The sequence below is a fragment of the Phyllostomus hastatus genome, unplaced genomic scaffold (genome assembly GCF_019186645.2).
Source record: "Phyllostomus hastatus isolate PE091 unplaced genomic scaffold, TTU_PhHast_1.1 phas_contig_86, whole genome shotgun sequence".
Taxonomy (NCBI): domain Eukaryota; kingdom Metazoa; phylum Chordata; class Mammalia; order Chiroptera; family Phyllostomidae; genus Phyllostomus; species Phyllostomus hastatus.
The window spans coordinates 92,292,049-92,317,508 of NW_025333977.1; the positions used below are offsets into that span (position 1 = coordinate 92,292,049).

Sequence of the window (25,460 nt, forward strand, 5' to 3'; positions counted from 1 at the left end):
TTCTTCCACTGACTGAATCCCTGCTGATTTTTGCAACCAGAAGTTTTGCAACTTATCTTATCACCCCTGGAACCCTGCACTGGGAGCCTGGTGTGGGGCTGGGACTCCTTGCTCCTGAGATATCCCTCCCAAATTTTTATCCACCACACATGTATATAGGACCAGCATTTTCCACATCTCCGCCCCCCCACCAGTCTGGATGGATGTGGTTTCTTCAATTTCACACATGTCAGATTTCCATTCAACTCGATTTCTGATGGTTCTGAGTGATGGTTGTTCTATAGTTTAGTTGTAATTTTGATGTGGTTGTGTGAGGTGAGCCATGTTTACCTATACCTCCATCTTGACCAGAAGTCTATGTTAATCATTGTAAAGTTTACTTTGAAAGTATATTCGTTTAGGTCTTAAATAAGGTGATTTAATGAAAAATATCATGGAAGATAAGGTAAAGACAATAGAAGAGTCCTCCCAACCCCTTATCCACAAGGCATATTCCAGGACCTCTAGGGGATGCCTGAAACCTCTAATAATACCAAGTCCTACAAACTTTGACTCTGCCAGAACATGGCTGCAGAGGCTTCATAGAAGACACAGGTCCCTCAATCATTTCCACATTTTATAGTCCAAACCTATCGGAAATGTGTAATCATCCCTTACCTGTAGTAAATGGCTTGGTGTCACTAGTTTCAGGGCATCCCATGCTGAAGTCTTTTTTAAAAATATATTTTATTGATTATTCTATGACAGTTGTCCCATTTTCCTTTTTTTTATCCCCTCCACCCTGCACACCCCCTTGCATCCACATTCCCCCACTTTAGTTCATGTCCATGAGTCATATATATAAGTTCTTTGGCTTCTACATTTCCTATACTATTCTTAACCTCCCCCTGTCTATTTTCTACCTACCATCTATGCTACTTATTCTCTGTACCTTTTCCCCTTCTCTCCCCCTCCCACTCCCCTGTTGATAACCTTCCATATGATCTCCATTTCTGAGGTTCTGTTCCTGTTCTAGTTGTTTGCTCGTTTGCTTTTGTTTTTGTTTTAGGTGTGGTTGTTAATAATTGTGAGTTTGCTGTCCTTTTATTATACATGTTTTTTTTTAATCTTCTTTTCTTAGATAAGTCCCTTTAACATTTCATTTAATAGGGGCTTGGTGATGACGAACTCCTTTAACTTGACCTTATCTGGGAAGCACTTTACCTGCCCTTTCATTCTAAATGGTAGCTTTGCTGGATAGAGTAATCTTGGATGTAGGTCCTTGCCTTTCATGACTTTGAACACTTCTTTCCAGCCCCTTCTTGCCTGTAAGGTTTCTTTTGAGAAATCAGCTGATAGTCTTATGGGCACTCCTTTGTAGGTAACTCTCTCCTTTTCTCTTGCTGCTTTTAAGATTCTCTCCTTATCTTTAATCTTGGCTAATGTAATTATGATGTGCCTTGGTGTGTTCCTCATTGGATCCAACTTCATTGGGAGTCCCTGAGCTTCTTGGACTTCCTGAAAGTCTATTTCCTTCACCAGATTGGGGAAGTTCTCCTTCATTATTTGTTTAAATAAGTTTTCAACTTCTTGCTCTTCTTCTTCTCCTTCTGATACCCGTATGATTCGGATGTTGGAACATGTAAAGTTGTCCTGAAGCTTCCTAAGCCTCTCCTCATTTTTTTGAATTCTTGATTCTTCATTCTGTTCTGGTTAAATGTTTCTTTCTTCCTTCTGGTCCACACCATTGACCTGAGTTTCAGTTTTCTTCCCATCACTGTTGGTTCCCTGTACATTTTCCTTTATTTCACTTAGCATGGCATTCATTTTCTTTCCATCTAATTTGCAACCATATTCAACCAATTCTGTGAGCATCCTGATTACCAGTGTTTTGAACTGTGCATCTGATAGGTTGGCTATCTCTTTGTCTCTTAGTTGTATTTTTTCTGAAGCTTTGATCTGTTCTTTCATTCGGGACATTTTTTTTTGTCTCAGCATGCCTGCTATGTAGTGAGGGGCGGAGCCTTAGGTGTTCACCAGGGTGGGGCAACCCACATGTTTGTGTTGTGACACTGTATGTGGGGAAGGGGTCTGAGAGGGAACAATGCTGCTTGCTCCACTCCCTGCTGGTTTTCAGTCACTTCCCCGGCTACCCACAAGCAAATTGGGCCCTTTGGGTGCTGATTCCCAGGGCCCTTTGGGCTTGTGTATGTTCTAGGACACTGTGGGTCTCTCCAATGAACTCTCCTATGAGGCTGGGAGTTTCTCCCACTGCTGCCTCAACCCCCCACAGGTGTTTTCAATCAGAGGTTTGAGGCTTTATTTCCCTGTGCTGGCACCCTGGGTACCATGGTCTGTCTTGCTCCCCAGTTTTTCCTCCCAGTTTATCCACAGGCAAATGTGGGACCACCCAGTCTGCAAGCCACCACCTGGCCTGGTCCTCCAGCTGCTGTCTTGCTGTGAGCCCTCTCTGCCTGGCTGCCCATCTCCAGCTGTCCTACGGGTCTGGATAAATGTTTCTTCTTTAACTCCTTGGTTGTTGGACTTCTATACAGTTCAATTTTCTATCAGTTCTGGTTGTTTTTTGTTTTTAAATTTGTTGTTGTCCTTATTTTGGTTGTGTGAGGAGGCACAGTGTGTCTACCTATGCCTCCATCTTGGCCAGATGTTCCATGATGAAGTCTTTATATAGGCTCACCATCTTCTGGTGCAACACCTTAGCATCAATTATGACATGATTTCTGTTTCTGTCTTCCACCCACAAATGTAATGCTTTTTCCATCCTAACTAATTACTTATGATGCACTGTGGCCATAACTTTTGCAGTTTGATGTGTCAGCAAAACTAGCACATTTTATTTTTTCTCATAATTTTATGGATAGAAGATTCTTTCTTATCATAGATCTTAGCTACCTTGGCTTACAATTTTTTTCCTTATTAAGTCGAGAATTTTCACCTCTCTACTTGAAGGAAGCACTTTATGACCTGTCTTTGGCATTTATGATTGCCAGTGTCACTATTCCTCTTTGGGGCCATTAAGTAAAATAAGGATTACTCAAACACAACCAGTGAGATACATTGGCAATCCATCTGATAACTTAGTCATCTACTAAGTGACTTATACAGTATGGATAAAACTGGACGGGATGGAGCAGGACTTGTAAGATCTCATCACTACTCAGAACAGTACACGATGGACTTCGAAATACAAAAGAAAATCTTAAAGATTTGATTTATTTATTTTTACAGAGAGGAAAGGGAGGGAGAAAGAGAGGGAGAGAAACATCAATGTGTGAGAGGAACATTGATCGGTTGACTCTCATGCACATCAGCTGGGGACTGGCCGGGCCCACAAGCCAGGCATGTGCCCAGACCAGGAATCAATCCAGGGAACTTTTTGGTTTGCAGGACAATGCCCAACCCACTGAGCTACAGCAGTCAGGGCTACAGAAATTCTTTTGTAGTTTCATTAAAGCCCAAAATGTACTGCTGAAACTATAGTTTAAGTTCAGAATATATGTCTGCTGCATATTTGCGTGGGAAAGATCTTGCATTTTAACTTTTGACTACATAGGAATTATAGAAGGCCACTTAACATTACTTGTGACTTACACAACATCAGCTGTTAAAATGACTTTACCATAGTATAAAATTCACATGTAAATGCTGTTTCACCTTGTAATTTCAGTTGAATTCATTGAGAATCATCAACTCTTCAGCCCAAGATAACTTCAGAAACCATTTTTCTCTGATAAGAGTATTTCTTCCTACACAGAAATATTTTAATCTCAGCCCTGGGTTCAAAAACTTGCAAGAAAATTTTACTACTGCTATGCCATCAAACTGTTTCATAGTAAATAGGCTAAGTTAGGATATTAGCTTACTGTACCTGATAAAAATTCACAAAACCAGTGATGGTTAGGTTCACTAGTTCACTGATAGTGAAGGAAGTTCACCATTCACAGTACTGGTTCCATAACACATCATATATTCAAATATTTTCCACAAAATACTCATGAATAATACAATGAATAACCATAAGCTTTAAATGCCTAACATTTTCACAAGCTTTGTAAATGAACCACACTATAGTTTTTTCTGCTCTACCTCCAGTTGTAACGTCTTAGCAGGTTCTTCTTCAGTTTATACTGAAATAACATTTTCTCAGCTTCTTTGAAAATTATTTTTTAAAAACTGCTTTATTGAGATTTAACTCACTTATCATGCAATACACTCATTTAAAGTAAATTATTTCATTTAAAAATATCCTTTTTTTTAAGATTTTTAAAATTTAATTTTAGAGAGGGAGGGAAGGGAGATAGAGAGAGAGAGAGAAACATCAATGTGCGGTTGCTGGGGGTCATGGCCTGCAACCCAGACATGTACCCTGACTGTGAATCAAACCTGCGACACTTTGGTTTGCAGCCTGCGCTCAATCCACTGAGCTACGCCAGCCAGGGCTAAAAAATATCCTTTCTTATAGTTGTTCCACAGAGGCTATTTATTCATAGAAGCTAATTCTTCAGTGTTTTCAAACTTGTTACTGACTCCTTGAATAAACAACTGAGTAGTATTGGTAACATCTGTCAGCTCATCAAGAACCAAGAAAAACCACTCAAAATTATTTGCCTTGATTATTTATTAATTGACTATTGATACTGTTCCCGATGTTCTCGACTCTCTGAGCAACTGTCTTGCTGAACCAGTCTTAAACAAGTTTCTTTCCTCTGGACACATTGCTTGGGCTGCTTCAATCAAACACAATTGAATTAACTCATCCCTAAATGGCTTTCCTTGCTTGGCTAACAAATGAGCCACTTGGAAACTTGCTTTGATTGCAGCCTCATTTTCGTTATTTAATTTTAGGAAGAAATTCTGCTGTGTGTGTGTGTTCACTTTTAACTTCCTAGAAAAACAATTTTCAATTGGTGTGCCACAAGAATTTTTAAGGGGCCGGGGGCAGGACAAAGGGGGCACCATGTGTCTTGGGGGGAACCCCATGAGGCCCTCAGCATAGCAGTGGGGGACAAGACAGCAGTGCTGTAGGGGTTTGCCTAGGATGCCTGTCCCAGGAGTTATGTCCCTACAGTGTTTGAGAACTACACCACAAGCTTTTGGATAGACAAATGCTGTGTTGAACTCAACATATGGGACACTTCAGGTTCCTCTTTATGATAATGTCTGGCCCTTGGCCTATCCAGATTCAGATGCTGTACTCATCTACTGTGACATTAACTAACCAGAAACTCTGGACAGTGCCCTCAAGAAGGGGCAAGCAGAGACTCAGAAGTTTTGCCCCAGTGCCAAAGTTGTGCTGGTTGGCTGCAAACTGGACATGTGGACAGAACTGGCCATGTTAAGGGATCTGTCCAAGTAGTGGCTCATCCCTGTTACACATGACCAGGGCACTGTGCTGGCCAAGCAGGTGGGGGCTGTGTCCCATGTGGAGTGCTCTGCGTATAGCGTCAGGGACGTCTTCCACTGGCCACAGTGGCCTTCCTTGGCTGTGGCCATAGGTAGTTATGCTGTACTGACACTGGAAACTGCAGCAATCTGCTCAGCTGGCAGGATGGGAGAGTGGGAACAAAGGCATAGGTGAGATGCACAAGGATCAGGCCAAGAGTTGCAACCTCATGTGAGGAAATGGGGAAAGGCAGAGTGTCAGGAGGGGTGGTGAAGGGCACAATCATTCCCCTGCCTATACCCTGGCTCGCTGACCTCCTCACTCTGGTGGGGCTTTAGGGCAGGCTGAGTGAGCAATTCTCCTGGGCAAAAGACCCAGAGACAGAGGGTGCCACCATTCCCGCAGCTTTATCCCCCTCCTCTCCACAGGAAGTTGAGGGAGCTGGCAGGGCAGGCATCTGAGCCAGGAGCTGGGATAAGGCAGGGGTGCTGGGGAAGCTGACATCAAGCAGTGACTTTGGTTGAGTCTCACAGACCCAGCCATATGAAGGATATCTTCTCTCTCCACCCCCAGGCCCCATATCCTGGTCCTGGCTTCCTTCCCTTAGGAAAGTGTCCATTTCATGACCTTCTCTTTTCCTTTTCTCTCACTTCCACAGCAGTTCTCACTCATCCTAACAACCATGCAACATGCACTAAGTTAAAAAGCAGGGTAAGAAGCCCCTCTCTCCATATATCTGCCAGTCTTAGATCCTCACTCTATTCCCTCAACAGTCCCCAAATAAAGCCATGTCCATGGGGAGGATTTTTTAAGTATATTTTATTGATTATACTATTACAGTTCTCCCAATGTTTTCCCCTGCCCCCTCTATCCAATACCCCTTCCCTCCAGTAATCCATACCCCCTCTCCCACTCCCCATCTGCTTAGTTCATGTCCATGGGTCATGCATGTAAGTCCTTTGGCTTCTCCATTTCCTATACTATTCTTAACTTTCCCCTATTTTATGCCTACCATTTATGCTTCTTAATTCCTTCACCATTTCCTCCATTCTCCCCCTTCTCCCTCCCAGCTGATAACCCTCCAAATAATCTCTGTGTCTATGATTCTGTTCCTGTTCTGGTTGTTTGCCTAGTGGGTTTTTCTTTTCTTTTTTTAGGTTCTATTGCTGACAGTGAATTTGTTCCTTCTTTAATGTTCATGGTTTTTATCTTTTTCTTACATAAGTCCCTTTAACATTTCATTTAATAGGGGCTTGGTGATGATGAACTACTTTAACTTGACCTTATCTGGGAAGCACTTTATCTGCCCTTCCATTCTAAATGGTAGCTTTGCTGGATAGAGCAATCTTGGATGTAGGTCCTTGCCTTTCATGACTTGGAATACTTCTCACTTCCAGCCTGCAAACTTTCTTTTGAGAAATCAGCTGACATTCTTATGGGAACTCCTTTGTAGGTAACTCTATGCTTTCCTCTTGCTGCTTTTAAGATTCTCTCTTTATATGTATCCTTTGGCATTTTAATTATGATGTTTCTCTGGGTGTTCCTCTTTGGGTCCAACTTGTTTGGGATTCTCTGTGCTTCCTGGACTTGTGTGTCTATTTTCTCCACTAAATTAGGGAAGTTTTCTTTCAAATTATCTTTCAAATAAGTTTTCAATTTCTTGCTCTTCCTTTCTCCTTCTGGCATCCTTATAATTTTGGATGTTGGCACATTTGGAGATGTCCCAGAGGTTCCTAAGCCTGTCCTTGTTTTTTTGAATTCTTGTTTCTTCATTTTGTTCTGGTTAAATGGTTACCTCTTCCTTATGTTCCAAATTGTTGGCTTCAATCCTGGCTTCCTTCACTTTTCTGTTGGTTCCCTGTTGATTATTCTTTACTTTACTTAGTGTAGCCTTCATTTCTTCCTTTATTTTGTGGCCATACTCAAGGAGTTCTCTGAGAATCCTGATACCCAGTGTTTTGAATCTGATTTGCATCTGATAGGTTGGCTCTCTCTATTTCACTTAGTCCTTTTTCTGAGGTTTTATTTGTTCTTTCATTTGGGCCATATTTCTTTGTCTCCTCATTTTGGCAGCCTCCCTGTGTTTGTTTCTGTGTATTAGGTAGTGCTGCTCTTACTCCCAGTCCTAGCAGCGTGACCTATGTAGGTAAGGCACCTGTAAATTGTGTGGGGTGGAGCCTTAGGTAATTGCCAGGGTGGGACAACACACTTCACTGCTTTGTGGCTGTGTGGGGAGGGCTCAGAGAGGGGACAATGCCACCTCCTGGCCGCTGGCCATTGCCCTGGCACTCATCATGTTTCTAGTCACTTCCTTCCCTTCCCGTGTACAACTGACACCTTTCCAGCTGCTGTCCCAGTGGTGAATCTCAGAGTAGGTTTGTGTATGTTCTAAGACTATGCTGGCCCTTTAAACAGTGAAAATCGGGCAGCTTCTTCCACTGCCCCCACACCCACTGGTTTTTAGAGCCAGAAGTAATGGAGATCTATCTTCCTAGTGTTGGAACCCTGGGCTGTGTGGTCTGGCCTGGGGCTGGGGTTGCTCACTCTGAAGGTATCCCTCCTGTCGGTTCCACCACCACTGATGCCACCTTTCTGTGCCATACCGCCTCTCAACCTGTCTCTGAGACACTGACCCTTTTACCAGTCTGGATGAATGTGTCTTCTTTAAATCCTTGGTTGTCAGACTTCCATACAGCTTGATTTTCCAACCATTCTGGGTGTTAATAGTTTTGAGATCTGGTTGTAATTCTTTCTATGGTTGTGTGAGGGTGTGATGCATGTCTACCTATGCCTCCATCTTGACTAGAGGTCAAAAACAAATTTTAAATGCAGTATATGACCATTTGGTCAGGGGCACTGACCTCTTTTCTCTTAGATTGTCAAATTTAAAAAATAGCAACAGCTAATACAACAACAGTCATCCAGAAAGAAAGAAGGACTTCTGGCCAAGATGGAGGTACAGATAGATACACTGTGCCTACCTGAACAACCAAAAGGACAACAAATTTAAAAACAAAAAACAACCAGAACTGATAGAAAATTGAACTGTATAGAAGTCCAACAACCAAGGAGTTAAAGAAGAAACATTTATCCAGACCCGTAGGACAGCTGGAGATGGGCAGCCAGGCAGAGAGGGCTCACAGCAAGACAGCAGCTGGAGGACCAGGCCAGGTGGTGGCTTGCAGACTGGGTGGTCCCACATTTGCCTGTGGATAAACTGGGAGGAAAAACTGGGGAGCAAGACAGACCATGGTACCCAGGGTGCCAGCACAGGGAAATAAAGCCTCAAACCTCTGATTGAAAACACCTGTGGGGGTTGAGGCAGCAGTGGGAGAAACTCCCAGCCTCATAGGAGAGTTCATTGGAGAGACCCACAGTGTCCTAGAACATACACAAGCCCAAAGGGCCCTGGGAATCAGCACCCAAAGGGCCCAATTTGCTTGTGGGTAGCCGGGGAAGTGACTGAAAACCAGCAGGGAGTGGAGCAAGCAGCATTGTTCCCTCTCAGACCCCTTCCCCACATACAGTGTCACAACACAAACATGTGGGTTGCCCCCACCCTGGTGAACACCTAAGGCTCCGCCCCTCACTACATAGCAGGCATGCTGAGACAAAAAAAAAATGTCCCGAATGAAAGAACAGATCAAAGCTTCAGAAAAAATACAACTAAGAGACAAAGAGATAGCCAACCTATCAGATGCACAGTTCAAAACACTGGTAATCAGGATGCTCACAGAATTGGTTGAATATGGTTGCAAATTAGATGGAAAGAAAATGAATGCCATGCTAAGTGAAATAAAGGAAAATGTACAGGGAACCAACAGTGATGGGAAGAAAACTGAAACTCAGGTCAATGGTGTGGACCAGAAGGAAGAAAGAAACATTTAACCAGAACAGAATGAAGAATCAAGAATTCAAAAAAAATGAGGAGAGGCTTAGGAACCTTCAGGACAACTTTACATGTTCCAACATCCGAATCATACGGGTATCAGAAGGAGAAGAAGAAGAGCAAGAAGTTGAAAACTTATTTAAACAAATAATGAAGGAGAACTTCCCCAATCTGGTGAAGGAAATAGACTTTCAGGAAGTCCAAGAAGCTCAGGGACTCCCAATGAAGTTGGATCCAATGAGGAACACACCAAGGCACATCATAATTACATTAGCCAAGATTAAAGATAAGGAGAGAATCTTAAAAGCAGCAAGAGAAAAAGGAGAGAGTTACCTACAAAGGAGTGCCCATAAGACTATCAGCTGATTTCTCAAAAGAAACCTTACAGGCAAGAAGGGGCTGGAAAAGAAGTGTTCAAAGTCATGAAAGGCAAGGACCTACATCCAAGATTACTCTATCCAGCAAAGCTACCATTTAGAATGAAAGGGCAGGTAAAGTGCTTCCCAGATAAGGTCAAGTTAAAGGAGTTCGTCATCACCAAGCCCCTATTAAATGAAATGTTAAAGGGACTTATCTAAGAAAAAGAAGATCAGAAATATAAACACTAAAATGACAACAAATCACAACTATTAACAACCAACTCTACGCCCCGAAAAAAACCAAAAACAAACTAAGCAAACAACTAGAACAGGAAGAGAATCACAGAAATCGAGATCATATGGAGGGTTATCAGTGGGGGAGTGGGAGGGGGAGAGAGGGGAAAAGACACAGAGAATAAGTAGCATAAATGGTAGGTAGAAAATAGGGGGGGTTAAGAATAGTATAGGAAATGTAGAAGTCAAAGAACTTATATGTATGACCCATGGACATGAACTAAAGTGGGGGAATGTGGGTGGGAGGGGTGTGAAGTGTGGAGGGGAGTGAAGGGGGGAAAATGGGATGACTTATAGCATAATCAATAAAATATATTTAAAACAAAACGAAAAAAACAATAGTGATCCAGTGTGAATGAATCAAAATTATACCTATTTATTTTGTCAGATTGGCAAAAAATAGAAAATATTTCTGGTGTGCCACAGAATTTTAATAATTAGTTTATGTGTGCCATGAAGTGAAAAAGGTTGAAAATTGCTGTGCTAGAAGGACCACAAGACTTGACCTCCATGAAGAAGTCACAAACCACCAAATTCCAGAAATCTTTCCCAGTGCTGAGTTGAGTATTACAACACATCCACTTGTTTCCTTTAACTCCATTCTAAGAAGTCAGTTCCATGAGCAAATTTTTACAGACTAGAAACTTGGTCCTAAAGATGTGAAGTATCAAGGGGTTATGTGGCAACCCTGGGATTGATATTCCCAGTTTCAAAGGCCATGTTCACTGAGCATACCACACGGTTACTATTTCACCCAGGAACTTGTCCATGCCTACCTCACATCCCTGCCCTTGTTCTCCAACCAGGCCCTCTCCCAGCGTCATGGTGACTTCCGTCTCCATTATGGAGCTCTGACTTGTCAGTCAACACAGCTGGGTGTGCTGGCATTGCCCCCTCTCATACATGGCTGTAGCTCAGGAATTCTTACAATGCACACTTTTGATGATAACATGTATCCTGGAAATCAGAAAAACTGGATGTCTAGACCCTGAACTCTTATCTTAACCCTCCCATGAACCAGAATGTAACCTTTGTTATAACTGACAAACTGTCAGTTTGTTATAAACTGACCTTCAGTTTCCATACCTGTAGATTCAGAGTGGGGGTTTAATGATCCCATCATTAGGTGAGCTTCTTCCTAGTTTTAAATTCCTATGAGTCAACTGACACCTCAACATGTTCTATTACCCACATATTGATTGCCACATCTCTTTATTAGTAACAGTTATGAGATGTTATAGCTGCTGATAGGTTCATAGAGGCATGAACTCTGAACTTTGCTTCAAGGTACACAACAATGAGTCTATTAATAAACATCACACCCCTGAAATGCCAACTGGCTGGCACATACACAAGGACATTTAAGAATAATTAATTGAACAAAGAGACTCACTTGACCTTCAGCCAATGCACAAACTAAAGAGAGTAGAAAATGGGGCATTATGGAATGACCTCCAATTCTACAAATGTTTATTAGGCATCTACCATGTGAGTCTTAGCAAAAGAGGGTAGAGACAAATACGAAACAAATAGATGAATACTGTAAAACTGAGATTCCTGCCCTTGAAGAGTTCAATCTAGTGAGTGATAATAACCAAGGCGTTAATAGAAACTTAAGAATTGTAGAAAAGTAGGAACCAATAGCAACGAAGTTAGGGGCGGAGGCGTCTTCTGGCTTACCTGCCGCTGTAGAGAAGTAGACTGAGAAAGTTTGCTTTATTGGGATGCTATCAAGCAGGTGACAGATAGCCTCGGGCCTCAAAGCTCCCTTATTCCTTAAGGTTAATCTGACTTAGTTCTTTGGATACAAGCATAGCGCTTGCTGGGGGGCAAGGGAGTGAGAAGGGCATGCCTCTCTAGCTTTTTGTTTTTGTGTGTATTATCTCCTTAGTATAAATTCCATGGAGTGAAATTACTAATTAAAGCATTGAGAATTTTTTAAGCCTTCTAGAAAGTATTGTCTAATTATCTTCTTAAAAATTTATATCAATTTACTCCTCCATAGTTGTTCTCTCCTCCATCAGTACAAAGTATTTTCATTTTTAAAAAGTAGGCATTTTTCCTTCCATGATAGGTAAAAAAGGATACCTCAGTGTTTAAATTCTCATTTAGTTGACCACTAATGAGACTGAACCTTCTCCATATATTTGTTAGGTTATTTGTATTTCCTCTTCCTGGTTTTTGTCTTTTGTTTTAAGGGAAGAACATGATTCATAATATTCTAATTGAAGTGTACAAGATGTTTAGGGATTTGATGGATTGACGATAGTAGTCTTTGTTGGCCCTTCATTTTCACCTAACCCTCTTCTAAGTCCAGACCCACAGGCTCAAGGTAAAGTCTTCAGCCAGTACCCTCCCATTCTGGTGCCACCAACCAAACAAAACCTCAATTCTGGGTCAACCTATTGGTTCCTTCTCTACTCTAATTCCCGCTGCTGAGCTCTGCTACAGTAAAATGAATTTTTAAAAATATATTTTTATTATTATTTTTAAATCCTCTCCCAAGAATACATTTATTGATTAGAGAGAGAGAGAGAAACATCAGTTGGTTGCCTTCCACACGCACCCTGATTGGAGACCAACTTACAATGTGGGTATGTACCCTGACTAGGAATTAAACCTATGAATTTCTGGTGCATAGGATGATGCTCCAACCAGCTGAGCCACACCGGCCAGCACTAGAGTAAAATGATTTTATGCGGGGATTGCTTCTGCCACAAAGCCTGCTGTTCTCAACCTATGTCCAAGACGACTTCATGTTCTGAGTCAGCTTCCTCCAATGTTGCTCATCAGCCATTTCAGATATCCCCTCCTCTCAACCCGTGTCACCTGTTGTCTTCCTCTTTCAAGAGAAGGCCTTGTCTTTATTTTTCCCCCAAGTGCTATAGACTTGATAGGTACCATTGTATTAGTTTTAGGTATACAACATAATGGATTGATAGATGTTTATGTTATGAAATGATTGCTACAATAAATTTAGTTAATATCCCTATCCTCACACAGTTATAAAATTTTTTTTCTGGTGATGAGAACTTTAAAAATTTACTCTTTTAGCAACTTTTGTTATAATGCCTCCTCCATAATGTGACTCTCAATTTGTTTAGGAGTTTAGGAGGTTGTCAGGAATATAATTGAAAGAAACATGAGAGCACGTGAAACCGGCTGTATAAATCATGAAACCCAAGTTGCGTGTCAATGATTCATTTAGTTCGAACTGCAAAATGTTTTATGTTTAACAAATACGCAGCACTTACTACATGTGAAACACTGGTGTAAGTGTTTTGTACATATTGACTCATGTAATTTGCATGACAACTCTAAGAGGTACATTCTACATTATTACATCTGAGGAATTAAAAAGAGAGATTAAAAATAACTTGCTCAGGGTCACAGAACCAGGAAGTGGGGATGTGAATGCAGGAAATCTGGGTGAGTGGCCAGGGCCACCTGTCCATCTGTCCTGTCCCACCACCTTGTCGGCCTCTGCCGTTCCCCCCACCGTGCTCACGGGGATGGCTGGGGAGAAGGCGGCAGAGGTGGGCAAGGACCTCTTTCTCCTCCCATATTTTTTTAGTGTCCCTGGGAAGCTGCTTGTGGCTCCTCCAGAGCAGAAGAACCCGTGTCCCCTATCACTGGTGTCTGTCTGCACCTGGAACCTGCTGCCTTCACACAGACTGTCCGTCCCAGCTTCACTCTCGTCTCTCCAGTTCAGCTCTGCTCAAATCTGTCCTCATAGAGCCCTGACCAGCTCCAGTGCTTCTACCCCCTTCAAGCTCCTTGCCTCTTCCCAGGGGACTCTCATACAAGGAGGAAATCACTGGGTTGAAAGTAGGAAAGAACTTTCTAGTAGTTGGACTTACTGAGATAGCAAGGGGCTTCCTCATGGCAGGTGAGCTCCCCATTCCTGGGACAGCTACTCAGCTGAGAGGGAATTTAAGTACTTATTAAGGATGGTTGGAATAAACAATGGTTAAAATCTTGTCCAAACCTGAGATTCTGGGATTCTGGATTTTATGTTTCCTAGTGTTATTTGAATTTGTATTTAGTATTTTTTTTAAAAAAAGCTCTTAAAAAGATTTTATTTATTTATTTTTAGAGAGCAGGAAGGGAGAAAGGAAGAGAGGGAGAGAAACATCGGTCAGGATCGACTGGGCCGCAACCCAGGCACATGCCTTGACAAGGAATCGAAATGACCATCTTTTGCTTTGCAGTAGGATACTCAACCAATGGAGCCATGCCGGTTAGAGCTGGACTTAGTATTTTTTTAAAGGAAAAATTCTCCTCTCTAATGTCCTGAAGCGTATCTGTTCTTCACTGGAATGAGTTCTAACTTTAGTACTGGTGCTTCCCACAAGGATGACGCTGGCACACGTCCACTGCAACTGGCAGGTATCCCTACATCTCCCTTCTCCTAGAGCAATTCTCTTAGAAAACCCCAAGTACCCTACTTCTGTTCAGGCTAGGGTCACTTTGATGGGTCATTTTTCTCATCATGCCCAGGTCAATGCCTACTGTCAATAATCCTGCCTTCTCTCACTGAGGCAGGATTATCTAGAAGCAGCTAAGGAAATTGATCGGCAAGTGGAGTGAGGGAAACTGAGACAAAATGATTAAACGGGTCCAAGCAATTTGAGCAATTAACAGCCAGCTAATGAATCTCAAGGTTTTATCTTCCCTAACCAAGAACACTTAGGAGTAATGTTTTACACATTCCTGACCATCAGTCTTGGTGCCTGCTCCATGAGGTTCCTTGAAAACGAAACTAACCAGGTGATGTTCCTTGAAAACAAAACTAACTAGATGATGTTCTTTGAAAACGAAACTAACCAGACAATAACCCTGACCCATCTATATGCATATTTTAATGAATCAGAATATTGAAGGACACACCTGGAAAGCAAATGAATTATTCTGTTAGGATCTTCCCCTGAGACCTCCCCCAGGATTCCCATCTATTAAAGATAAAAAGCCCAGAGGGCATGCTTTCTTTTGAGAGCACACCCATGCCTTTCTGCCTTACATGTGTATCTCTGCTTTCTTCCTCCTAAACGTGAAGGGTCCCCATGAAACTTGCAGCCAGGGGAGCAGCGGGCAGTGGCAGACTCCCTGATCCACCTTCCAGAGCTCCCTTTTTCTTTGACTTTCCAGTGAGCATTTAATAGCAGCCCTGCCTTGGTTCACTTCTGTCACTGTGACTTTTATTTCTAGTGAGCCAAAGCAGCTGCCCAGCCTCATGTCTTTCCTATAACATTCTTAGAGAGCCAAAGCAGCCTAGGCTCTCATCAGTTGCTTTTCTCCGAAGCCCTTCCTTCGTTCCACCGTCCCCAGCTTTAATAAACATACTCTCAAAGTCACCTGGACTTGTGAGATCTTTTCTGCACAAAGTCAAGAACCCACACACTATGGGCCAGCCCAAGGCAGACTTGCTCTGAGCCCAGTCCCCATTCAGTAACATGACCATTGATTTCCAAGAAGTTGACTCAAGTCCAAGGTCTTCAGGACCAGTTACTAGTGAATCAGCATTGAAAGGACACATTAACCCTACAATTGTCTTTTGGTGACAGGAGGGTCCTACTGAAGAGAATCAGTATGCATTATGTTTCTTTGTAGTTTACAGAGTGTTTTCATGTGAATTCTCCCCTTTAATCCTCACAACTTTGGGAGGCAGTAATTATTATCCTCACTTCACTGGCCAGGACACTGAGGCTCAGAGAGCTGAGCAGACTCTTAGGCCTGACATCACAATGTCAGAGAACTGTGACGTTGTTAGAAAAGTGTCTTGTACCAGCTGCCAAAGTCCAGGCCTTCTGACTGCAAGTTTTTATGAGGCCAATAACAGGCAACACAAATACCTTTATTCCTGGCATCTGTGATGTTTATAATGTCTGGCTGAGCTGGACAGGACAGTAAATGGGTCAGTACTGGGTTTCTGTTAAGAGCTCAGGTGGGATTACCTGGGAAGCTGAGTGGGAGGGCTGGGTCAGGAGAGGAGAGCTGCCAGTCCTCTCTACTCACAGACATCTGACAGGCTGCAGTCCTGACCTCATCTGTCCAAAGGCCACCTTTGTGCCCCAGGCTGCCACTATGGGCGGGCCTCTCCTAGTGCCAAGGTTTGTTACAGAGCTGCAGACTCTGAGGAGCTCATCCACCCCTGCCACAAAAGGCACCTGAGGAAGCAATTGATGAACATGCATCTAGCCAGGCAGACACATTCTCAGGCCACCGTGAGTGTAAGGCCCATGGCCCGCCATCTTCAAATTCCACAGATTCTCTTCATCACAAAGTGCATGTATATTCACTCAAAGAATTGGCAGGGAGTGGGGGGCATTCGGGCGGAAATCCTCAGTGTCTGAAATGGTTCCTTATTCTCCCAACCCACAGAAAGAAAAGTGAACAAAAGCAGTTCCTACACCTGAATTAGACTTTGAATCATTCAGGTCAATCTGTCTGTCGACCCATCCATCATCAAAAAGTGTATCTTCTCACTGTGCCGGGCACTGACGAGACAGAAGCACTCAGTCCGCCACTGCCAGGTACGAGTTGACCTGGAGGGCTCGCTGTAAACGGTGCTGTGGTGCCCGTGCTGCCCTCATGAAGAACAAGTTGCTGCACTGTCTCGTTTGCTTGTTTTTACAAGAAAAACACACGATGAAAATGATATTTGTTTTATTGCATCATTTTACTGACTAGAACGCCAGACTTATAGTGGGTATAAAAATAACCATATTCTTACAAATAATACTTTGCTGCTACAGTACTGAATACTTAGTGGAGGTTGCAATTATAATACAACTTTAAATAACATTCTCATACTGGATTTAACGCCATCAATCAGGGGCTAAGGTGTAAAGGTTTGCAAAGAGAAATCTAGGACGTGGAAACTCCAAAAATTCATATTCCAACTACATGTTTCATTTAACCATAAATCCAGCAACACAAACATTAAGAAAAATCACAACAACCCACGTTGAAAGACAATCCTCCTCTTTTTTTAAAGAAACAGACCAAGGTAATGCAGAAAGGTAAGTGGGTCAGGTTAGTTTCCCAGGTAGACTGGTTCCATTCCATCTCTGCGTGATCCCATCCTCCCTACCCAGTAATTCTGTAACTGAAGTGCATTAGACGTGTCCAAAAATAAAATAAAATAAAATAAAATAAAATAAAACCAGAAGCTAAAGTGTCCTCTTCAAAAACCAGAATCTAATGCCCAAGAGATACAGCCAGTCTAAGATCTACCTCTTTTCAGACCTGAACTGTCACCTTTGGCTTCACAGGCTTTTCTGTGAGCAGTTTACACCAGCCGGGGTAGATTATAACACTACTGCAAAAATATTTTAGTACAACAAATTAATCATTTAATACTTTTAATGTTCCTAGTATTTTAACCAGTTTCCTTCTCTGGGGATTGGAGAAAAGAACAAGTAGAACAACACACATTGTAATCAAAAGCCAACTCTGCAAAACCACACACCTTTTTTCAAAACATACACAAGAACCCCAGAATGAAATAAAATATCCCTTCTAATCCCCACTAGTTTTTACATAGAAAAATATCCCTGATATTAAGGGTACTTTTAAATAAGATGCAAAATATTGAAATTCTTCCTCTCTCCAAAGAATTGCTTTATTTTTTAAATCAGTGTATCTTAGAACCATGGGTCAAACCAGGTTTGGGGCACGTTAGGCTAAACTAAGCCAGGAGCAACTGGACTATCCAACTCCAGCTTCTCCCAGCCAGGTCCACAGAGCTCAGGGGCACCCGGCACTGCACCCGTGGGTGAGATGGCTTAAGGGAGGCCCCCAAAAAGCCGCATACAAGACCCGACTGTGTCTCCTCCGGGAGCTTTCACATAAGAATAAATGACGTCCTTCAAAAACATTTTTTGGGCAGCCATCTAGCCTTGTATTGAAAAGATGCTGCCCTCCCTTTTGGGCAACTTTAACAGTTCCCTCTTCAAGAACTTAATCATCACATCTCAGTTTTTGACCATAATGCTATCAGCCATCTTGATTACACTATCCACTCGGCAATGTGGGCTCTAAATGACAGCTACTTCTGAAAATAAACTTTTGTCAGAGGAGGATTTGTCAGCATTTAAGACCTTCAAATGAGTGTGTTCCCAACTCTGTCAATATTCACAAAAATATGCTTCCAATACGTGGGAGTCGTGCCATGGCCTTGCCATGGGAACAAGGCAAACCAGCCCTCACCTCAAGTGGACGTCCAAGTCCAGCTGTGCCCGTCAAACCCAGGTCATCCCTCCACTCCTGCACCCAAAGCCACCTACCAACGTGCTTCTTGCTAAGCACGAGCCAGCTGCTGTTTTCCTGATGATGACCACAAGACATAGGTGTAATAATAAACCTGAAAAAGCTTTTTCACAAGGGGATTCAACTTTTTTTTGCACTTCATATCATTAGTTTAGTTATTGCTTAATGACATTTGGTTCTTTAAAAAAAATACTTAGAACCCACTCTCTTGTGCCCTTTGACATTTGAACTACAGGGATGGTGAGGCAGGAGGGTGTCGTGAGGAGAGCAGGCCAGGCAAGAGTTCAAATCCTGGTTCTCCGAGGCAATCATGCTCTCTGCAGTTTCCCATGTCCGAGAAATGGGCGCTCTCGTGCCCACCTCACGGGGGGCAAGTACCTAGCACAGAGGCTGGCCAGGGTGGGAACACCAGAGATGCTATGTGATTATTCAGATTTCCTATTTTGTCTCTAGAGCCCTGAGGGGCTCATCGGGCAACAAGGAAAAGACACAAGAAATAAGATTTTTTGTTTAAGAGCTTAAGGAAGACCACAGATGCTAGGAGGCCAGCAGGTGAGCAGTGCCTTGCTCTGAGAGAGCCACCTTGCTCAGGTGAGCCACAGGACAGGTGGTTTCTATCCAGCCCCTCTCTTCCCTACAGAAGTTTAAGGGTCTCGTGGGCAGGTAAGTGTCACTTTTCCCTTCCTCCCACCTTCCCCCAGCTGCACCCCACCTCAAGTCACAGGACTGTGGCATTTCTGTGCGCATGCATTCCGGGTGCAGAGGCTGACACTGAACACGTGTGCCGGAGCTGAGAGCTTCTGTTTGCCAGGGGTGCGTCCAGTCCTGTCCCTTCGGTCCAGAGGCTGCTGCTGCCCTACCAGGGGTTTCCCCTTGGCAGACAGCACCCTTCTGGAGGGACTAACCCCAAGCAGGAGTGAAGCCAGGCTCTCCCTTCCTCACTTAGGGTGGGTGGGCAGTTGGCACTGTACGACAGTCAAGCTGTTTCCATGCCTTCTTGCACCCTCATGCTCTGGAGATGCACGTTCCCATCCCCTGCATGCCTCCTAGAAAGTGCAGATTTTATGTGAACTCAGCCTTGCAGGGTGCTTGCTTTTTTCACAGTAAAGTAAAACAACATTCTTAAACCACTTCATATGCACAAAACCCATTCATAGGAAAGTATTTTGGAGCACATAGGGAATTCTTTTCTGGACTCTGGGATTCTTCTCAAGAATGCTCTTGGGACAGAACACTTCATTTTGTGGAGCTTATGGCTTCTGGCCCAGAGAGATGATTTGTCAGCTGTGGTGTGAGCTAAAGGTGGCAGACACATGTAAGCCTGAGCATAGCCCTGCACGGGGAATCTGGGTCCTGGGAATGAGTGAGGATCTGATCAAGAGCCAGGAAGCTAGGCCACCTCCAGTCCGTTGGCTCAGGTGAGCTGAGTGCAGGAGCTCAGAGCTCTCCAGTTCCATGTGAGGCCATGAGGCACCAGGGCTATTTGGCTCCACAGAGATGCAAGGCCCAAGATTTCGAAAAGGTGACGCTCTGAAATTTTAAGTTGGCATCTGCTGACAAAAACCAGAATTCTCTTTGTGTCTATCTCATGAGCTGAGCATAAATTAACTTCTAACAGGCCTCACACCTGACTCGAATTCCTGCTGCAGCAGGGGGATAACTTGTGGAGCCCACAGGACACAGGAGTTTGCACTTAAAACTGTTAGGATAAGGGTTACATACATTCTGAAGAGGTTAGAGAACCTTGAAGAAACAGCCATGCCCAGGACAAAGTTGTCCCCAAAGTCTACCCCATTTCCCAAAATATGGGTTCTGCTGAGCTCCAAGCTCCGGGGTGGGAACAGTTCCTTCACCTGTGTTCTCTCCGCTGCACTCAAAACCAGGGTATTTCAAAGGCAGACGACGAGAATAATCACAGTTCCACAGGGGCAGCTAAAGACACCGAGCACTGGATACGGCCCCTCGCAGGACCCAGGGCACAGGCAGGAGAAACGCGGAATTCCCTCCTGAAGGCAAACTCTCACTCCCTGCCTGTCCACAAGTCTTTAGTCTCCAGTGCTGACTTGAATTAGAACCATGTTTCTGGAGAAAAATATATAGTAGTATAAAGAGGTACAAATTACTAGATGAACAAAAATAAATTACTTCTTCAGTGAATAAATAGCTTTGAGCAGTTGGTGGAGAGTTTATATTGCATTTGTGAACAAGATCAAAGATGCGGCCCTCAGAGGTAAGCAGACTTACCTATGGCTCCATCCCAGCTCCCTATTCTTCCCCAGGAATCTTCGCGGCTTCCCAAAGCACGGGTGTTCCAGGAAATGGAACTTGCCTACTCAGCTCATTCCTCTAACCACACTCAGCTGTAGGGCCGACAGAAGCTGCTTTCCCGTAGTGGTGGATACCAGCGCAGACACAAGCTGCACTCAGCTTTCCATTTCCACTCCCTAGGCAGCAGTCTCAGCCTCAGAGATGAGGTGGAGCCCCAGGCACCACGCCCCACCCGCAGGGATGAGAAGCGCCCCACCGCCTGCACTTCAAACTGTTCCCCCAGGGCCTTCGCTCAGCCCCGGTGGCCTCCCAATGCTGCTTGCTGGGTGGGTCTCATTGCAGGGCAGCTGGATGCCCTGAACTAAAACCAAATGCAGGTCATTTTGCCCTGATCCAGACTTATTTGAAAAAAGTGAGATTTAAATGCAAAGGGAAAAATAATCTTAAATCAACTGTCACCTTGACTGAAAAACAAACTGGATTTGTGCGCTGTGTCTCACAAGTTTCAATTTCTCCTGCTAGGGGTCGGCTCGGAAACGAGCACAAGCAGGCCTCACAACATGTTAAACTACTGTGCGGTAACCTACAGCATCACCAAACCGCGGTGGTGTGTGCATCACCACCATCGGTTCTTTAGCACACAGGTAGTGGGCAGAAAAACAACTAAAGAGCCGGCATTTTGCTGTAAATTAATCACCAAATTGAGGCCTATGGAAGTGTCTGGGGAAAAGAGGCCTTCTTTCTGGAACAGTCTTGAAAAAAATCCAAAAGGAGGCCTCTCTACCCAGTTTACTAAAGTGCAAACTAAGGCCAAACCGGGTCCTCACAGTGGTGCCTGGTGCTCTGTCTGCTCAAGCTGACATCATCCCTGGAGCCAGCAGCCAAGCTGCAGTCACTCAGAGCGCAGATGCTCCTGGTACTGGCCCATGTTCACATTCACAGTAACAACAAATGAACGGCCTGTAGCATCACGTCCACAGGTTCCATCTGTCCCCTTCTGCTGTGGCCAGGCCCCCACACCTGTCCCAATCTCTGCCTGCCACTCCAGTGTGGCCGCACAAGTCCGGGGAGCAGCCGGCAGGCAGGGCTCCCCTGGGGCAGTCCTCCAAGCGGCAGCGGTTGGTCTCGGGCCCCTTGCTCAGTGTGACGGGCTCCTCTCTCTTCTCACTTAGAAGTAGTCTCTTCTCCTGCTCTCATCACTGATGAAAGATGGGTTATACTGTCCTGGGAAAATGCAAGAATGCCGTGACCCCGGCAATCCAGTGTAGGCCGGGTAGAGTCCGTTTCGTTCAAGTTCAGGATTCCTCACACTTGTGGGCTGGTGGCCAAAGAGAAAAGAAAATAAAGTCAATTTATTATTCATGGTTTATATTTATAGGTTTTTTTTAAATGTTGCATTTTAATAACCCTCAGATGGAGGCAGCTAATACACAGCAGAGCAAAGTCTGATGCCGAAGTCAATACCTTCCCCCAGGCTGTCTCTTCATGGGAAAACCATCAAGCGCAGTCCAGCAACTTTAGACCAACACAGGAAAAAACTCTGCGTTAATTATTATTATTATCAAGATTATTAGCTTGACCTTTTGTCTTAATTTTAAAATTATATTTTATTGATTATACTATTACAGTTGTCCTGATTTTTCTCCCTTCACCCCCCTTCATCCTGCACCCCCCATCCATCCAGCAATGCCCCCCTTACTTCATGTCCATGGGTTGTGCATATAAGTTCTTTGGCTTCTCCATTTCCTATACTATTCTTAACCTCCCCCTGTCTATTTGTTCCTACCAATTATGCTTCTCATTCCCTTTTTCCCCATTCTCCCCACTCCCCCTCCCCACTGATAACCCTCCATGCAGTCTCCATTTCTAGGATCCTGTTCCTATTCTAGTTGTTTGCTTAGTTTGTTTTTGTTTTTAAGATTCAGTTGTTGATACTTGTGAGTCTGTTGTCGTTGTAATGTTCATAGTTTTTACCTTCTTTTTCTTAGTAAGTCCCTTTAATATTTCATGTAATAATGGCTTGGTGATAATGAACTCTTTTCGCTTTACCTTGTCTGGGAAGCACTTTATTTGCCATACAATTCTAAATGATAGCTTTGCTGGATAGAGTAATATAGGTTGTAGGTCCTTGCCCTCCATCACTTTAAATACTCCTTGCCAGCCCCTTCTTGCCTGCAGTTTCTTTTGAGAAATCAGCTGATAGTTTCATGGGAACTCCTTTGTAGGTAACTCTCTGCTTTTCTCTTGCTGCTTTTAAATTTCTCCTTTTATCTTCATCCTTTGGCATTTTAATTATGTGTCTTGTTGTGGTCTTCTTTGGGTCCAACTTGTTTGGGACTCTCTGTGACTCCTGGACTTGCATGTCTACTTTCTTCACTAAATTTGGGAACCTTTCTTTCACTATTTTTTTTAAAGATAGATTTCCAATTACTTGCTCTTTTTCTTCTCTTTCTGGTATCCCTATGATGCAAATGTTGGAAAGCTTGAAGTTGTCCCACAGGCTGTTTACACTATCCTCATTTTTCTGTATTTTTCTTCTTCTTCTTGTTCTAAGTGGTTGTTCTTTGCTTCTTTATGTTCCAAATCATTGATGTGATTCTTGGCTTCATCCACTGTACTGTTGTTCCCTGTAAATTGTTCATTATTACAATTGGTGTATCTTTTGTTTCTGACTCTATATTTTTTATGCTGTTGAGGTCCTCACTAAGTTCTTTGAGCATCCTTATAATCAATGTTTTGAACTCTGCACCTGACAGATTGCTCATCTCCATTTTGTTTAGTTCTTATTTCTGGAGTTTTGATCTGTTCTTTCATTTGGGCGATGTTTCTTTGTTGCCTCATTTTGGCAGCCTCCCCATGTTTGTTTCTATGTATTAGGTAGAGCTGCTCTGACTCCATGTCTTGGTAGTGTGGCCTAATGTAGTAGGTGTCCTGTAGGGTCCAGTGGCATAGCCTCCCCTATCACTCAAGCTGGGTATCAAGGTGCACCCTTCCTGTGCACTGAGTACACCCTCCTCTTGTAGTTGAGCCTTGATTACTGTTGGCAACTCAATGGGAGGGATTTACCCAGTCAGCTGCAAGGACTGGCTATGACCACTTATTACCAACATCTGCCCTCCATGGAGGATCAGCTGTGTGGGGGTAGATACTGGTACTCCACCAGGGTTTCCCAAGTAGTGCAGGCAAAGGTAGCCCCACCTGTGTTCTTCCCAAAGCCCTCCTGCATGAACTATAAAGCAATCTGAGATAGCTGCTACTTGTGCTGAGCTTGAAGATTCCCAGGCAAAGCCAAGCTGTGAATCTAGGCTGGCTGCTGCTAGTGCCAGGCCTGGAGCCATTTAGCAAGAGGTATGAGAGCTGGGAGCTCACTGAGGCTGACTGTTGCTTGCTTGAGAGGATTTAGGAATTTGTGAAGCATGAGTCTAAACCAGCCATTCATATGGAAAATCACCGGCTAACAGTTTGGGTAAGCCTGTCAGTTGGGTGGGACGGAGTCTCAGGGGATCTCCAGAGCAGGGCAAACAGTATTATCCAGGTTGATAGAATCTCAGATATGGCACCTGCCTGCCTGCTCTGAGGCTCTGTGGGAGAAGGGATCAGAAAAGGGACAATGGCTTGTGCCCACCTTTCTGTCTGAGAGAAAGCTGTCCCCCAGCTCTCGCCTTGATCCCAGACACTTCAGTTCCTTCTCATATGCCACTGGTGCCTTTCAAGGTACTATCCTGGTGCCGGAGCTCAGGTGGGGTGTGTCTGAGTAGTCGGTGTGTGGGTTCTTTCAGAGGAACTGCTTGGGACTCCATAAGTTTCTTCCATTCACTCCATCCCTGCTGGTTTTTGTAACCAAAAGTTATGGGGACTTATCTTCCTGGCACTGGAGGCCTGGTGTGAGGCTGGGACTCCTTGCTCCCGAGATATCCCTCCCAAATTTTTATCCACCACACGTGGGTGTGGGACCAGGATGTTCCGTATCTCCATCCCTCCTACCAGTCTGGATGAATGTGGTTTCTTTAATGCTGTAGTTGTCAGACTTCCATTCAACTCTATTTATGACAGTTCTGAGTGGTGGTTGTTCTATAGTTTCATTGTAATTTAGTTTCATCCAAATTTTGATGTGGTTGTGGGAGGAGGTGAGCTGTGTTTACCTACACCTCCATCTTGACTGGATTTTTAGCTTGACCTTTTAAAAAAGTGTCTTTGCTATGGAGCACAACAGCTTTAAATCCTCTCTGGCATTAGCCGCACTCAACTGTGTGGAAGGTCACATGAGTCCCTGAGCAGGAGGCCCACAGCAATTCTTGGTATCTCTGACCATGTCCCAGCCTAGTGGGTCTTGCCTACCTGTCTGACATGTAAAGGAAGCTCCCAGGGAATGACAGGGCTACTTTGAGGAGGCCCTCATTTGTAGCCACCAGGGTATAATGCCTGCCTGGCAGAAATAAAGCACTAGATACTGCGTGTAACAAATGCAAATTCTAGGTAAGTACAATGTACATCTGAGACCACCGTGAGTGGCAGTGCTCTCGCCCAGGTGACAGCTTCATGCCATAGCTCAGGCTCTACTTCCACAGAGTACTCAGCCTATTTTTGAAATGAAGACGGGGTTCATTTCAGTTCTTATCTGTATCTCTTTATGGCAACTCTTTAGCTAATGGCACTGAAACACACAGTCCGGTCCTGTGACACGGCAGGCCTGTCTGTTGCTATGTTGTGACACCCTGCTGGGGTTGAGGACACCCCCACCCAAAGGCTGTGAGTGTGCAATCACTCCTGGGTAAGACACCTGGTTAGTCGTGGCTGCAGTTATTAGAGCAAAAGGACTTTCCCGACAGAGAATAAAACAAACCCCTTATGCAGAATCAACAGACCCACGTGACCTGGAGCTAAGTTTGTGTCTATGTTTATCTTTCCGCTAGGACTTCTTGTTCTTCCTCCCGCTTTAAACTTTTCAGAATCCACAGAAACAATGGCTTTCTTACCACGGACAAACTTGCCCTTC

The 25,460-nt window shown here is 43.9% G+C and overlaps 1 protein-coding gene and 1 pseudogene across 2 annotated transcripts in view; one reads left to right on the forward strand and one right to left on the reverse strand.

Annotated features, from left to right (window-relative positions):
- The first annotated feature begins 3,125 nt into the window (after nt 1-3,125).
- On the forward strand, nt 3,126-5,618 carry LOC123827448 (annotated as a pseudogene).
- A 10,956-nt stretch (nt 5,619-16,574) lies between these two features.
- Nucleotides 16,575-25,460, reverse strand: part of HEG1 (heart development protein with EGF like domains 1) — an 89,314-nt gene continuing 80,428 nt past the window's right edge. For both annotated transcript variants that reach the window (XM_045850845.1, XM_045850844.1), the window contains exon 18: nt 16,575-21,782. In XM_045850845.1, the coding sequence (XP_045706801.1) occupies nt 21,633-21,782 (150 nt within the window). In that variant the 3' untranslated portion in view covers nt 16,575-21,632. The remainder of the gene's footprint in view (nt 21,783-25,460) is intronic.